At 62.2% G+C, this 16,293-nt stretch overlaps 2 protein-coding genes across 5 annotated transcripts in view; one reads left to right on the top strand and one right to left on the bottom strand.

The window, feature by feature from the left end:
* Positions 1 to 16,293, top strand: part of CORO7 (coronin 7) — a 58,025-nt gene that overhangs the window by 31,005 nt on the left and 10,727 nt on the right. The window lies entirely within an intron of this gene.
* VASN (vasorin) lies at positions 2,189 to 14,714 on the bottom strand. Of its 2 annotated transcripts, none has more exons than XM_035022148.1 (2): positions 14,570 to 14,714; positions 2,189 to 6,319 (listed from the first exon to the last, which is right to left on the bottom strand). In XM_035022148.1, exon 2 carries the CDS (start codon positions 6,307 to 6,309, stop codon positions 4,279 to 4,281), a length of 2,031 nt encoding a protein of 676 aa, XP_034878039.1. In that variant the 5' UTR covers positions 6,310 to 6,319; positions 14,570 to 14,714; the 3' UTR covers positions 2,189 to 4,278. The 2 variants fall into 2 exon arrangements, with proteins under 2 accessions (XP_034878039.1, XP_034878040.1); XM_035022149.1 differs by lacking the exon at positions 14,570 to 14,714 and adding an exon at positions 8,191 to 8,624.

Genomic DNA, 16,293 nt, shown 5'->3' with positions numbered 1-16,293 from the left:
TGCTCAGCTGGGAGTCTTGGAGGGGCTTGCTGGGATCCCCACGTGCTCCCCAGGCAGGGATCTGTGAAGGTCAGAGCCAGGAGAGGGTCTTGGTTCTTGGCTGTCCGTCCATCCCCTTCCTCTTCCGTTTCACGGCTGGAAAACTGAGTCACCGAAGGCGCAGTGATCTGTCCAAGCTCCAGGAGTAGCATGGACCGTGTTTGGGGGCGGGAAAGCCTGACTGCCCTAAGACCTCTTGCCAGGGCATCTCCCAGAGAAGGGATAACAGTGGCAGTGACCCTCCGCTCCCACCCCTTCTTGCAACCCAGGGAGAGGTTGGGGAGCTGGTGAGGCCCAATTTGGAGATGAGGAAGGCAAAGCTGAGTGAGATCCAGTGCCTTAGAACCACACAGTGCAAGTCCTCTGCTTACTCTGGGTCCCGGGGATTAGGAGGGAGCAGTCACTGGGACCCCCTGCATTGGAAGAATAAGAGCTCCTGGGCCTGATGCTGCATTCGTATCTTTTCCTCCACACCTTCCCAGGCCAGACAACCTCTTCCCTACAGGGCTCCCCAGCAGAAGGAGAGAGCTGGCCCAGCCTGGAAAGGGGACCCAGAGCTAGCCATCAAGTGCTCCTCCACCCACCACTTCCTGCCTTCCAGACTCCACCCCTGGCCCCTGATGGGTCCCCCTCCCCCGCAGAGCAGCCCCCGCCCATCCCCAGCGTGGCCTCTGGAGGAGTTAACGATGCCCAGACCCCACGGTGCCACTGGCCAAGGCTGACCCTGTAATTAGAGCAGTTAAGAATAGCTTCGCAGGGCCAGCAAGGCCTGGAATTTCTCAAATCACTCCCAGATGGGTGGCCAGACCAGTGTCCCACCCCCACCATCCCCCAGTCCTGGTCCCTGCCCTGCCAGGCCACACCCTTGGCAGGGGAGTGGGGACTCTCTGGCCCTCGGTAAAGCGGGTGGACCAAGGTGTAGTGGTGGCGGATCGCCTGTCCCCTCAGCCTCCCTGGGGTGTCAGCCCTGCTGAGTGATCTGGACTGAAGATGGGAAGTATGCAGGGTGTCAGATGCGGGGACAGCCATGGATTTCCACTGTACCCTCAATTTCTTCTCTGTTTTACAGATTTTCCATCTTAATTTGAGCAGAACAGTGAGTGTTTCTTTTCAAAGCTAGAGGGGGCCAGGGATCAGGCAAACACCTCTCCCTGTCATCTCCTAGGGAGTGCCCAGGACCCCACCCTCCCAGAGGCTTCTGTCACAGCTCCCACCTGTGTCCTCCTCCCTGCTCATCCCCATTGTCCATGGAGTGCCGCTCACTCAGAGGAGATATGCCATGGTTGGAAGAGCAGGGCATCAGGGACCTGTCCGTGAAGCCGGGCTCAGGCAGCAGGCCCAGCGGGTGTCCCAGGCGCTGTGGTCCGTGCAGGGTGGAGGTGGGAGGGTAAGTGGCAGGGCAGGCTTGACACTGAAGGAGCAGCTCATGTTCTAGACTGGGAGGTTCAGAAACACTGTCTTGGGGCGATGCTTCTGGGTGGGTGAACGGTCAGCTGTACCCATCGGCCACAGGCAGATGGGGACTTATCTCCTCGTGTTCCTCAAGAGGCATCTGAGGCCAGAGAAGTTGATTGTTGAGGTCACCACAGCAGCCATTCCAGGCAGGGTGGAGGCTGGGGTTCAGTTTCTGCTGCTTCACACCAGGGAGCTTCTGTCCTTCGCGGTGGCCCCACCCGTCTCCTGGAGGCCCGCATGGCTGGCAGCCCCATGCTGGGCCAGGGAGGCTGTGTTGGGATCCTATCCCTGCCTGCTGTGAGCAAGCTGCTGACTCCCCTCCCCAGCCGGTGGTGCTTCTCTCCTGCAGGGCATTTGCTGGGCATTAACGGGAGCATGTGTAGCCCATGTGGCACAGGGCCTGCAGCAGCAAGGACCCGGTAGTCACACTGGCATCTCCCCACGTCCATCCCTGGACCCTGCCCTGGAGCCACTGGGATTGCCCTGTGTAAGGGTTGCCTCTTGGCTTGGTCTCCACTCTGCCCCTGGGCCTCCCTACACCCCCCAGCCCTGATCTGATGGGACACCCCAAATACCTTTTCTGGGAGGCGCTGGAGTGAGTGTTTAGCCTCTGTCTTTGGGTCCCGCCTCCCCACCCCACCCCCTGCCATCCCACTAGGCCAGGTTTGGCTTTGCAGTGAAAACATTTATTCAACAGCCACGCTGTGTTCAGCAGCAGCCCACAGGCCCACAATGGCCCCTTTGACAGGGCTGCCGAGGGGGAGGGCAGGCCTCACCATAGCCGCTCCCCTAATGGGACCCAGGCTCACAGGAAATCCACCTGGGCCGCCACTGCTTCAGGAAGAAGGGGCCCCACCCAGGCTCACTGCCACCATCCTCTGCCTGCCATGACCCACCGCCCACCTCCTCCCTTCCCATGCCAGAACCCACAGCAGCCGCTAATTGAATCCAGAGCCTCGCGTGGCTGGGCCTGACTTGGCGCTGACATCAACGCCCTGAGCCCCAGGGCCTGCTCCCCAGGCCTGGCTGAGCTGCCTCCTTCCATCCAGGGTGAGGCTGGTAGGGCCCAGTGGCCGTGACCCGCAGAGGGGATGCAGGCATGGGGCCTCGGGGAGGCTTGCTCAGGGTTCGCAGCCTCTCTGTGGCCCCTGGGCCCACTTTGCCTCCTGTCTCAGGGTCATGGGAGAAGGTGCTGTGCTACCATCCTTGTTCCCAAGCTCCCAGCACCCAGTCCAGGCCAGAGCTGCAGTCTGCATCCCTGGCCCTGCCCCCACACGGCCCGTGGCCTTCCTGGAAAACACTCCCACTTCCGGGGTTTCTGGAAAGCCTGGGCACATCCCCAGTGCAGAGTAAAGGGGCATCACAAGGCCATCAGGCCTTTGCAAGCCAGGCTCAGACCTTTGGTCGTGTTCCTGGGCCACCTGCCCCTAACAGCCCTGGCTTGGCCCTTCCTCCCCACTCACCAGACGGTTCCTGTCATTCAGGATCTGTGCTTCCCCTCCACCAAGACCCCTCTTTGCTGTTGGACCACAAGGCCGGGAGCAAGGTGCCCCAGCCTGAGCCTACGCAGAAGGGTATCAGGACTTTAGGGAGGGCTGTGTGCTCTGGCCCAGCACCATCTGTGGGGGCCTGCAGGACGCAGCTCTAGGGGCCCCTTTCACAGAGGAAGGGAAGCAGTGAAGTGCCTGTCAGGCCCTTTCCAAGGAGGGATCCCTGGGGACACTCTTGGCCTTTATCTGCCATGAGCCTTGCTCAGCCTCACAGGAGCACTACAGTTCCAGCTGGCAGACCACTGGGCTTGGGTGGGGTGAGGCTGCCTTCATGTCCCTCTTGTTCGAGGTTAGAAGCTGCCCAGCCCCCATCCCTGCTCCCACCTGCACCCCAGTCTCAACTGAGAGGCTGCACCAGGCACCCCAGTTGAGGCTGGGCAGACATAGCCTAGGGTGGGGTACCTGGAAGGGCCACCCTTCCTGGCATGGTCCTCAGCAGCAGCCCTCCCCAGCCCAGGGGGTTGCTGACCAGGGCCTGGTGCCCATTGGGGAGAGGGTTCCTGGCCCCCAGCTTCCCAACAAAGAGAGCTATCCATTTACACCCACCCTGCACCCCCACCCTCCTTCACCCAGCCCAGGTACCCTGGGCCACGCCAGAGAAACACACTCATTTTATCTTTTATTTTTCTTACAAAAGGCCTTCATATCATTGTTTGTCTTACAAAAACCAAAGTCTTGTCTCTGAGTTTGGAAAACATTTTCCCAGAATAACTGGGAAAGAATCTCTTATAAATATATTTTTAAAAAACCAAAGCAAAACGTGTTCCTAAAGCGTCTGTCTTTCCAGTTTCTTTTGTTCCTTTGCTCCTTGGGGCCGAGGCTGACCCACATGCCCCATCCCCAGCCCCACTCTTCCTCTGCTGTCTTTCTGGGGGCTTCCTTCACTGGCCCCCGGAGTCTCCTTGGGAGGGGGGCCTGGCAGCCCTGGGCCTGTGTTACCAGCACACGGCAGGGCCCGCCCCACCCTTCCCCAGGGATTGTACGTTGCAGAGGACAGGGCAGATGCCACCCGCATAGGCACTCAGGCTTGGGGCACCTTAGAGGTGGTCACCTGGGTCCCAGGATCTCATGGATGAGGAGACGGAGGGACGGGGTCTTGCTGTGGTTACACAGCCGCGACCTTGATGTGTCCTCCCGGTAGGAATCTGAGAACTTCCTTGGTCTGGCGCAGGAGGGCGCTGGCGGATCCCAGCAGGGCTGAGAGCCCGGCCTAGCAGCCTTGTCGCTCCCGGGCTTAGATGTAGGGCTTGGTGGGGAGGGGCCCCTGGGGGCTGGGCCCCGAGTAGCCCATGAGTGGCACCTCACACTCCGGCCCGCTGGGTAGGGCCTCCCCACCGCCCTCAGTCGCCTTGGGGCCTGGCTCCAAGGGGGCCTTCACCCCCTCCAGCTCCAGGGGCCCAGGCCCGGGCCCCACCTGTCCTTTGCCGTGCGCTACAGCCGCCGCCACCCGCCCCCGCCGCACGCAGTAGGCCGCCCCCACAGCAGCCAGGGCCGCCAGGAGCACGGCCGCCAGGGCCGGCGCAATGAGGAGTGGCAGGTTGCCCTCTCGGGCCTGGGTGACGGGGGCATGGTTGGAGCGGCTGGCTGGTGGCGTGCGGGCCTCCCCACAGGCCTCTTCGCCCTCAGGCAGCCGCCCGACCCCCAGAGGCCTGACGCAGATGGAGTAGGTGGCGTTGGGTCGCAGCTGGGTGACTGTGTACTCGGCAAGTGAAGCGGGCAGGCGCAGCGTCACGGGCCGCTTGTCGGGGCCTGACAGGTTGCGGTAAGTGAGGCGGAGGCTTCTGAGCTGCACGGCACTGCCCTGCAGGTAGCGCTGTAGCCCCACGCGCAGGGAGGTGGGGCTGGCCGGCTCGATGCCCAGGGGCAGGGGCTGGGGCGGCTGCAGCGTGGCCGGGGCGGGGCTGGGTGGGGGCCCCTGCCTCACCCGGCTCTCGCAGTACAGGCCCGTGAAGAGCTCAGGGCACAGGCACTCCAGGTGGCCCTGCACCCCCAGGTGGCAGGTGCCCCCATTGAGGCAAACGGACGCTGGGCAGTCCTGGGGCCGGGGGGGAGGCCCCACCGTGGGCAGGGCCGCAGGGGGCAGGCTGGGGGCCTCGGTGGCCGGCTCTGTGGGGTTGAGCCAGGTGGGAGCCGGACTGGAAGGGGAGAACGTGGGCCCCCACACCACAGGCTTCGTGGTGGGCACCGTGGCCGTGGTGGTGGTGGCAGGGCAGCCAAAGTCAGCATATTCGAGGTCTAGGAGCAGTCGGCCAGCATTCTTGGGCGGGAAGTGGCAGCGTGTCTCTTCCGGGCTGGCCAGCGCCACATGGCTCTCCCGTACCCAAGGCCCAAACCAGCTTAGGGGGCAGACGCAGTTGAAGGGGTTGCGGGCAGCCGCCAGGAGCCGCAGGCGGGGGAAGAGGCCCGACAACTCGTGCGGGAGTGCCTGCAGGCTCAGGTTGCTCAGGTCCAGCTCCTGCAGGGCCACTAGGCCGGCCAGGCCCTCGGGCTGCAGCTGGGCCATGCGGGTGTTGCCCGCCAGCCGCAGGCGCGTCAGGCCCCGCAGGCCCTGGATGGCAGGCGGCACGCGCTCCAGCTGGTTGTCAGACACATCCAGGTCGTGGAGGTTGCGCAGGCGGCTGAAGAGCCCCTCGTCCAGGCGCCGCAGCCCCAGGCCAGCCAGCCGCAGTGCCTCCACGTTGGCAGTGTCCAGGGTGCCAGGCTCCAGGGCCGGGAGGCTGTTGTGGCTGAGGTCAAGCAGCAGTAGGCGCGGCAGGCGCAGCGGGGGCAGTGCCCGCAGTTCATTGTCCTGCAGCTTGAGCTCTAGGAGGCCATCGAGCGTGTCAAAGGCTCCGGGCTGGATGTAGCGGATGCGGTTCTTGCCCAGGTAGAGGCGCTCCAGGCGCCGCAGGCCGCGGAAGGTCTCGTTGGTGATCTCGCGAAGCCTGTTGGCCGTCAGGTCCAGGTTGCTGAGGTTGGCGAGTGGCAGGAAGACCCCAGCGGGCAGGCTGGCGATCTGGTTCTGCGACAGGTCCAGGAGCTGCAGCCCCGGCAGGCTGGCAAAGCTGGCTGCGTCGAGTGTGGTGATGCCGTTCTCGAAGATGTAGAGGCCTGCTGTGTCGGGTGGCACGTCGCGGGGCACGGTGGCTCCCTGGCGGGCGGTGCAGAAGACCGTCTGTGGCTGGTGGCACTGGCAGCCGGATGGGCAGCCCCGCACCCCGGGCTCCGGGGCCAGCAGCGGCAGCAGCAGCGGCAGCAGCAGGCGGGGGGGGACTCTGGAGCACATCTTCTGGTTCCTGGGAGCAGGGGAGAGAGAGAGAGACAGGAGACCGTGAGCCAGGGGCCTGGGTGACAGCCACGCCAGGGAGGGACCAGGAAGGGCATTCCCTGCCCCCAAATCCAACAGTGCACAGCAGTTATGGTCAGGTCCCCAGTGCCCCGGCCCCATTCCTGTCCCAGCCCCATCAGCTCCCTCACTGAGTGACTTTGAGCCCTCCCGTGACTTCGTTACGCCATCACTTGCTACTTCCTGCGCTGTCACCAGGGCTCGGTGGGCTGATGCGTGCAGAGAGGCTGGCCCCCAGACAGTGGCCACAAAAACTCGCCTCTCCTTAACCCCAGCCCTCTCACCTCTGCGGCTCAGAGAGAACACATGGTCAAAAAGCATCAGGCTCCATGCTCTCCCTTCAAGTCCCCTCCCCCCCACAAATCTCTGCTGAGGTGGACAGACAAGGGGGGGAGCCCGTGGGTCCAAGAGCAGCAGCCCCTCCCCACAGCGTCTGGGAGAGAAGGGGCGGGCAGCCAGCGCGTAAGCAGAGAAGCTGGCTGCCCCGTGCCGCTGGCCCCTGCCGCCACGCTCTGTGTCCTCCAAGTGAGGAGGAGACCGCAGCGGGAAGACTTCACATGGAAACTATGGGATCGGTGTTTTTCCACTTGTGAAGTCAGACCTGCCCAGTATGGGAGCTGAGGGCCCTCCAGGATGTGGCCAGGGGGAATGTTCCTAGGGGAGGGGGCAGAGGGGGGCTTGAGCTGTTGGCAGGTGTTCCCCTGTGTGGGGGGTCAGACAGGGAGGCAGGGAACCCTGGGCTTCAGATCCCCCATCTCTGAGGTGTGATGACAGATCCAGAGGTGGGGGGTCCTGGCCTCCCTGGGCTCATCCAGGGGGCACGGGGGGACACTGGCTGCGGGGTGGTCCCAAAAGCAGTGCTGGCCCTAGAAACATTCTGCAGACTGGTTCATTTGCCATTTCTTGGGGTCCACTCTGGCCTGAGCACTGAGGATAAGGGGCAGCAGCTCTTCACCCCATGCTAGCTCACCAAGCATTTACAGTCCCCTCATGTGGTGCCCCTAGCAGCCATGGCAGGTGGAAACTATCCTCATTGCTCCCAGATGACAGAAGCGGGGGGCTCCAGGAGGTGTAGTGACTTGCTGCCGTCCCACTGCCAGGAAATCTGAGCCGGAGCCTAGGTCCTTAACCATGTCCAGGTGCAGCTGGGCCTGCAGCTTGGGATGGTCCTGCCCTGCTGATGAGGGGGTGGCTCCCTCAGCTGCTCTGGGCTCCAGCTTGTAGCTGGAACTGCTCTAGACTGAATGGGGCCACAGTATGAGGCCCCCTTTCAGGCTCCTGGGGGAGCCCAGGGGCCACCCTAGCAGCAGTCCTCACTCTCTGGGCCCCGAGAGTCCCCAAGAGGCCGGCACCCCTCCCCTCCAGGCGCCTTCTGCTCACACAAGGGCCTTTTGTCCTGGGGCTCAGCCTCCCCTTCCCCCACGCCTGCCAACCATCAGGCTATGGCAGGTAATATGGCCCCCTCAGCCGAGCCCGTGTTCTGCCCCGCTGCCATCCATTGGGCTCCTCCTCCAGGAACACAGGCTCCCGCAATGTGAGGAAGAGGAGGGGCAGGTGGTCCCAGGATAGACAAGACAAGTCACTGGAGACCAGTTCTGGGTAAAGGCCTGTTACCAGGTTGGGCCTGCACAGGTCCTACCCGCCTGCAGGGTCCCCTCTGCCCCGGAAGTGGGACTGTCAGCCTCTGCCCCTTGCTTGTTTGCACTGATGACCACCTTCCAGAGGCCAACCAGGGAGGCCTTCCCTGACCCCCAGCTGGTGCCCCTTCCCCTGCTCTCTCTCCTGTCCGCTTCCTTGTGTCCCAGAGCATGCTTAGCTCACCTTTGCTGAGTAAACGGTGGGGTAGGGCCTTGTACCAAACCTCAGAAGATGCTAGGACCAGGACCTGGAAGGCCTTGTGCCCCTCTGGCCCTGCCGGCACCATCCCAAGGGGGCTGCGTGCACCACACCCAGCCTCCTCCCCGAAGTGGACCCGCTCCACCCTCACTGACTCAGAAGGCAGCGGGTGTGGCCTGGCCTCCAGATGTGGGCTGTGAGCACCCCCCGCCCCCCACGTCCATGTGTGGGGTGAGCCGCCTCCCCCTGAATCAGCTCTCCCAGCGGGGCAGGCAGGGTCAGGAAGGGAGCAGCCAGGCTCCAGGGTGGGAGGGGACCCTACACGTGGCCACCCCTACGGCTTCAGCTCCCCCTGGGCTATGTATAAGGTCATGGTTAAGAGCTCATGCTCCAGTCAGGCAGCCTGGGCCAGGGGCATCCCAGTTCTGAGGCCTTGCTTTCTTCAGTGTCTCCCCAAGCATTTCAGAGTTGACACAGCCTAGGACTGGGAGCATTTAGAACTGAACAGCCCGGGCGTGGCCCCTGGGGGCCTAGGTTGCGTGCTGGGGGGTGTTCCCCACTCTGCGCCAAGGAGGGGCATCAGGGTGGGCTCTGGGCTTTGCCCAGAGTCTGTTGGCCCTTTAATCCATAAAGTCATCATGAGGGAGCCGTAGGTCTGTCCAGCCACAGGATGGCAATCTGGCTGAGTAGGTGGGGAGCAGGGGCTGGGTCAGAACAAGGGCAACTGGCATCCTGGGCTGGGGAGACCCCAGCAGGCAGCAGCTAACCTGCTGCCCACCTGCTAGGATGCTGGGGTGAGCACCTGGGCCCGAGCAGGGGGTCGGCACTGGGGCTCTGCCATGGGCTCTCCTGGCACCAAGAGCAGATCACATAGCCCCCAGAAGGGACCCAGAAGGTGAAGGCCGGCTGTGGAGGGGGTGGGCAGCAGGGCAACAGGAGACAGAGGCCTGAGTTCAGGCCCAAGTTCAGCCCCTAAATAGCTTCCCAAGTCCCTTTCCAATTCTGGGCCTCAGTTTCTCACCAGCCCTGCCTCACTCTCTGGAGTTGTTCTGAGCACCCGGGGTTGTAGTGTTGTGGCGTTCTGTTTGTTTTTAAGTGGGGGAGTTGTTTTAACAAGTTCTGGGAGTGATTCCGCTTGTCTGGGCTCGTTCTGGGAGGTGTGTGTGCGCGTGCGCACTGGGAGTGGGGTGTCTCAGGGGGAGATCATGGCTGTCCTGGCCATTGCAATTCCAGCAGCCCTGAAGGACCAGGGGCCTGGGCTTTGATATCTGATCTGCTGACCCGAGGCAGGGAGGTGGGACCTTTCCCTCTGCAAAGGGTGTGGAGAACCTCCTGGAGGCAGCCCTGGGGCTTGGGGGGTAGTGGAAGTAGGAGGGCAAAGGGTCCAGGTCGGCGCTCTTCCCCCTGGACTCTGCAGCCTCCTCACCTTGGCCTGGCCCACCATGGTGTGGTGGGAAGAGGCAGGAAACTGAGGCTTAGGCTCTTGCTGCTGGCTGTGCTGCCTTCCAGGGGACAGTTGCTGGGATGGGGCTTTTTAAGGTCCCACTGCCTGTGTGGTTGCATGACAGTCTAGCCATGGTCCTTCACCTTGGTTCCCGTCTATGAAGGGCAGGGGAGAGGGGGCGTTCCTAGTTATAGTGCCTGATCGTCAGGGCTGTTTAGTTTGTACTTGGAGCACATGCTAAGTGGTCAGTAAACATTAGCTACTGAAGGTGTTACCCATAAAACCTGAGCCCTGCCTTCCGCACATATGGGGTGAGGATGCCATGGTGTGGGAGGGGCTTCATGCCACTTTCAGCACAGACAGGAGGCCCCCCTACGCCCAGAGTGAGGCCTCCATGGGGAGGCTGCCCTCCATCCTCCACCCTTCAGTGTGGGAGAGGAGCTGGAGAGAGCAGCCTGATGAGGGGTGTATTTAGTTCTGGAAGGGGGTGGGGGAGTGAGCTGTCCTTTGGCCAGCCCCCCTCAGCATATGACCTGGGAGTGGGGGAAGGGAGCAGAGGGAGGGGCTCTATGAGTAAGGACATCCTATTCAGCTCTGACGGGGACCCTGATGCCCCCACACACCTCTGAGTGTGGGGGACATCTGGAGGCACCTACTCACACACAGGCCCTGGGTCAGGCAGGTACTAGTGAGTGGGTGGGACCCAGGCATTTGGGGGACCGCATCAGAGCTCAGGCTGCACATCTCACTGCTGCTGGGGAAGGCCACACGCCTGGCTGGTGGGGGCATAGGGTCAGACAGACAGACAGACAGATGAGGCCAGCACAGTCCCTTCCTGTGCCAGACACTGCGGAGTGGGTACAGGGGTCAGGTGCTGCAGGTCTGACCCTGAGGCTCTGGGCCTCTGGCTCCCAGTGCTGGCCCCCCCACCCCCACCCCGGCTAAACACTGCCGGCCAGGCCTGGCAGTGGCCCAGCCCAGGAGTCTGCCAACCCCCCCAGGCAGGCGGGGACCATGCCGGCGGCCAGGATGGCTGGCTCCGTTTTCGCTGACGTGTCTGAGGAGGCTCAGAGCCGAGGCTGGGTCCACCCATCTCACCATCCCTGGGGCACAGCAGAGCAGAGAGGTCGGGGTCTCTGTTCTAGGTCCTCAGGGGAAGGGGACAAGGTGAGGGTGGGGACCGCAGTCTGACCCTGTGATGAAGCCTGGAGTCCCTACTTTGGTCTCGGCTCGTCTGCCTTACTCTCTTTACTGCTCCAGCCTGCTCTCCGCATTCTACACATGAGGCCCGGGACACAGCTTTATGACCTCATCCAGTTCCCTTTCTGCGTTTGTGTCTCCCACCTACAACCCCAGGGGTTTCTCAACCCCAGCTGTACATCAGAATCTCCTGGGAAGCTTTGGGAAGTTCCTGATGCCCTCTCCACTCCTGGCCAATGAAATAAGAATTTCTGGGATAAGGCCCAAGCAGAGCTGTATTTTGGAGAAGCTCCTTCAGTGAGTCTCCCTTACAGGGCTCAGCCCTGGGGCAGAAGACTGCAAAGGGGGACAGTCTGGATGCCAGCCTTGTCTCCCTGTCCAGGGAGGGGGCTAGATCACCAGCAGGTATGGCTGGCTGGCAGCGCCAAAACAGCAGGAGCTGGGCCCCCCTCCTCCCAGGCAGGAGCTGTCTAGCCCCAAATGGGTGTCTTCTGTGACACCGTGGGTGACTTGGCAGCCACCAGACCTGTCAGCCCAGGCCTGGGAGACCAGTGACTAAAGCCATTCTGCTCAAGTGGGCCCTCAGGGCGGCGGGATATGTCATCTCAGTCAGGAGAGGTGCCACTCTGTTGGGAGAGGACACCTGCTGCCCCGGGAGCTATTTGGTGGCTGTGGCCCAACTAGAAATGGGCCAGTCCAGATGCCACCATCGGCACGCGCGGGTGTGATGCCACAGGGGCTGGGCTCAGTCAGACGCAGGGCCTCCTGGCTGTCCTGTCCCCACCCAGGGCCAAGCATCTATCAAGTAAGGCCCTAACCCTGCCATTAACCCTGGATTTGCCAGAGGAAGACCTTAGTCACCAAGGGAGGCCACCAGCCCAAGCCAGCTGGGCCTAGGTTGTCTGGGTCCTGGGCAGGGACTGAGAAGGAAATGACCCCAAAGGGGTCTTTGCCCTTCTCACTCTTGCCATGCCTGGAGTTCTGGGTTCCGCTGTGGCAGAATTGGCCCTGCCTGGGGTCTGCGAACTGATCAGGGGAGCCACAACCCAGCTCCCCCGCCCAGGTCTCTCAGTTCTTACTGCTGCCCATCGAGGCCCAGGGCCAGTAGGGGCCCCAGTACCGCCTCAGCCCCAGCCCCAGCCCCTTCTCAGTGCAAGCCAGCTCTCTCCCCCCTCTTTAATTAAATCTCTCAGGCAGCCGCAGAGGAATGTCAGAGCCTTATTGCATTCCCCTGGAGGAGACTGGTTGGGGGGAGTGTCCCCAACCTGGAGAACTGGCCCCTTGCCTGCCTCTACCCCCCAAAACCAAGGTGGCTCAAGGGAGCCTGCTTCAGCCTCCTCATACCCAGGGAGGCTGGAATGAGGAAAAGTGGGGGAGGCCCGAGGGCCAGGCCAGCCAGGCGGCCCAGCCAGCTGAGGGAAAGCAATCCGGCTGCCTCTGGAATGTGGAAACCGATAAAAGGAAGAAGGCTGAGCCTCTGTCCGCCTGCGGTGCACTCAGACTCTTGCAGCACCCCTGCCCGCCCCCAAACACAACCCTGTTCCAGTCACGCGCGCACAGACACATGCCCACGCCAGACACACGCCCACTGGGCCGCGCTCTGACACACACACACACACACACTCACTCACTCCCTCCCCCTTCTCCAAGAACTCTTGCAAATTCCACAGCAGTGAGGGGAGCTGGTTTTCTTGGCAGCGCCGAGCCTTGGGCTCCCTGGCTCAGGGAGGGACTCTAAGGGGAGCTGAGGGGGGCTACAGGAGGGGCCACTAACCCCATGAGGTAGCATTGCTGCCCTTCCCAAGAGCTCAGGGCCTGTAGATGGTCAGGGATGCTTCTGTGGGACAAGCTCACCCAGTCTTCTCTCTGGTCACCAAGGGGGACCGGCTGGCTGGCTGGCTTTCTGAGGTGGGAGCTGCCTCCTGGAACCAGCTGAGACCCCACTTTCCTTTTCCCAGGAGCTGCCCAGCTCAGGGGTGGGGTCCACTTATAAAACCCCATGGGTCTTGCTCCAGCTCCCTCAGGGCAGTAGTAGGGGTGTCAGGAATGGGAGCCAGAAACTCTGGACCCATCTCCTGCCCAGGGCATTTCCCTGCCTGCCATAGGAGGCTTCCTAGGGAGAGCACATGTCTGGTCAATGTCTGAGGGGCTTCTCGTGTTCAGCCCCCCCACCCCCTTTCCAGAGTCTGGAGAAAGTGCCCTGGGACACCAGTCCCCCACCAGCCACATCTGGCCCTCTGGACCCACAGGTCCCAGAGTAGCTGTTTCAGTCTGCAGCTGGGGGAGGTGGGGACAGCCAGTGCCCGGGGGCCCCCCGTCTGGCACGTGTGTGCTCATCCTCCCTCCCTAGGCCAGATAATGGTCTGGAGGGAATCCAGCTGGGCTGCTCATTACCAGAGCCCTCTTCCTGCCTCTGACACTCTGTTTACAGAAGCTCCGGGGGCTGATTCCCCTGGGAGAAGACAGCCAACTCAGGGGACTGCTCTCCCATCCCCCCACACGCCTCCCTTACCCTGTTGGGCCTTGCCAACAGCTGGGCCCATACTGGCCTTCACTGCCCTCTGGACCAGCTCAAGTGGACCCCACTTGGAGGGCACTCGCCCAGCTACCCTTCTGTGCCCCCAACACCCAAAGTCCAGCCTAGCGGGAAGGAATCTTTGAAATTTAGTACAGTGTCCCAGCCCCATAAGCTCTTGCCCTGCAGAGGAGGGCTCTGGGTCCTGGTGTCTCTTCCAGAACCTCACCTGCCCTTGGTGCAGAAGGCAAGCAGGGGGACAGTGGGACCCTAGGGGCCTTTTCCTCCTTCCCACCTTGCAGACTCCACCCCTGGGCCCCAGCAGGAGAGGCAGTCGGTGACCCTGCTGTGGTAATCTTTAACGAATGGGGGCAATGCAGAATGGTTGGCACCAATCGCCTGGCCTGCCAGTGACCACAGGGGACCTCAGCAGCCCTCAGGCCCCAGAGCTGCCAGCCCAGGGACACAAAGGACTAAGCTGGCTCCAGGCCACTGGGTTCATAGCCCAAGCAAAGCCTTGTCCCTGGCAGAGGCAGAGATGGGGCACCCTAATATCTGGAAAATGAAGGGCCGCAGCCTGCCAAGGTCTGTCCCCTGCCCCCCATGGGGCATCAGATACCTCCTAGCCACCCCCACGCCTCCCCAAGGCTGCATACCTGTTGGCCCCCTGGCTCTGTCCTAAGTGACAAGGGCCCTCAGTACCACCAGGCGGCCAATCTACACAGATCTGTACAGGCGCACGGAGGGCTCCAGGCCCAGAACTAGACTGTCCCACTCCAGGAGCTAAAAGTAACCAAGTCTATGGCTTGGCTGTCCCCTCAGAGGGGTTTGATTCATAAAACTGGTCATGCCGGAGGGCCCAGCCGTGGGAGGAGGAAGCGAGGGAGGGGGTGTTTATTTTGTCTGCTCACAGCCCTGCCGGCTACTGGCCGGTGAGCCTTGGACGCGCGCGCGGCCGTGGGGCTGTCCGGGACTGCCGTAGGAGGGGGCGAGTCGGGCGCGGGCAGGGGGTGCATGGGACCCGCCTGCCCTGGGACCAGGTCGGCCCGGGTGATCGTGCGGGGCTGGGGGTCGCGTTTCCGTCCTGAGTGCGTGTGCGCGCGACGGGGGGGGGGGGGTTCGCGCGCGTGATCGGCGCGTTGCACAGCCCACCCCATGGCGCCCCCGGTCTCCGCCCGCAGCGCCCCGGCCCGGCAGACACTCACCGGGGGGCGGCGGCGGCGGCGGCAGGAGCCGGGCGGGGCGGGCCGGCCGGCCCGGTGGGGTCCTGGGTTCCGGGGTCCCGAGGCAGCAGCGTCCGTGTCTCCCCGCCCCGGGCTTGGGCTGCGGAGTCAGCTCGCGGGAGGCGGGTCGCGCTTTAAGGGCTGGGGGCGGGGCCGCTCCCCCACGGGGAGGGGCGGGGCCGACAGAGACCCGCCTCCTCTCTTCGCTAAAGGGGTCATTTCGCCGGCTGCCCGATAAACTCACTCATCCACCTCCGGACTGAGGAGGCAGGAGTCCCGCGCTCCCGCCTGCTCTGCCGCTAGTTTGCCATATGACTCTGGGCGGGTCCCTGTTTTTCATAAAAGCAAGAGAATATTGAGACCAAGAGTCCCAAACCCGGATACCTATGACACATCAGGCAGGCGATATAAGGGCACTATTTAAACTCAAGGAGCAGACCCCACAGCTTGTGGAGACCCGGGGAGGTGGCGGTGGGTGGGTAGGGAAAGTGGGGGTTGGTGTAAGGGCTCTGCCTTAACGACCTGCCCCAGTCTGCCAGAGTTTCAGGTTTTTCAAGAGAAACTGGAAATCTGGGGCTTTTAGGTGAAATCTCTCAATGTGTTATTGTTGGTAGCTAATCCCAGTTTCAAAAACTCTTGGGCAGGCCACACAGAGCCCTCTGAGAGCCTCCTAAGTACAATCTCTAATGCCGAATCTGAGTTCTGGGGTCCTTTTAACCATGAGGGCTTTCAGGGAGGTGAGTATCCCTGGGCCACCTTCTCCACATTTTAGAAGGGACTGAGACACAGGAAGGGGAAGTGAGTCTGCCCAAGGCCCCACAGTGCTGGAGGGGTGAGATGGGGTGGGAGGTTGGGCCTCACCATCAGTGGGTGGGGCCTGGGTGTAGCTGATGGTGGCCCTTGGTAGGGGGGAGGGTGGTGCCAGGGGCTAGACTAGTCCAGAAAAATCCCCTGCCTTGGAATATTCCAGGAAAATGCCCTGCCCTCCTGCTCCATGTTTGTGGTCAGGGTCATGCCTCAGAGCCTTTGGGGACCAGCTCAGCTCCCAACTTCCAGAGGGCCTTGGCATACCTGTCATCCCCTCCAGCCCAGCTTGCACTACATGCTTTTCTTGGTATATGTAGATGTGGGGCATGGCTTGTGAACCTCTGCTCCTGGGCCGGTGCTGGCTCTTGGCTGTGTTTCATTTGGCCTGTCTGGTACTTTTTAAAACTTTGAAGCCATTGCCAACATTGAAAAATCCGGTGGTTTCACATTAAAACGGGACTTCCCAGCTTGCCTTAAATAGGAACAACGGGCAAGGGCTGAGTAATAGCTGCCCCCTCTGATAGAGGCCCAGGCTCACTGGCTGCCCCAGTCCCCACCACTCCCAAGTGTCTCCCACCAGGCTGCTTCACTCACTCACATTCCTGAGACATTTGAGTCTGCAGTCAGTACTGTGTGGCTTTGGTCAGATGGCCCTGTGTCCCCTAAAGCTCTCAGGAGAGTCCACACATGCCCTCCCCGGGGGGGTGCTCCAAGGGCCTCTAGCTTGACTTTCCCCAAGGAACAGGACTTCTTGACAGGCCCCAAAGCTTCTCTCTTCTGTGTCCAGTTCTTGCTGATAGGGATATCCCACCCGCCTAAAGGGTCTCTCCCGCACCCCAATCCTGAGCCTGGACTCACACATGCTATGCTCCTACTCCCCCCAGAGGTGTAAGAGTAGC

Source organism: Mirounga leonina, unplaced genomic scaffold (genome assembly GCF_011800145.1).
Source record: "Mirounga leonina isolate KUSES-001 unplaced genomic scaffold, KU_Mleo_1.0 Mir_175, whole genome shotgun sequence".
Classification (NCBI taxonomy): Eukaryota; Metazoa; Chordata; class Mammalia; order Carnivora; family Phocidae; genus Mirounga; species Mirounga leonina.
Note: the sequence above shows the minus strand (reverse complement) of the source record. Positions and strands in the feature narration are given on the sequence as shown.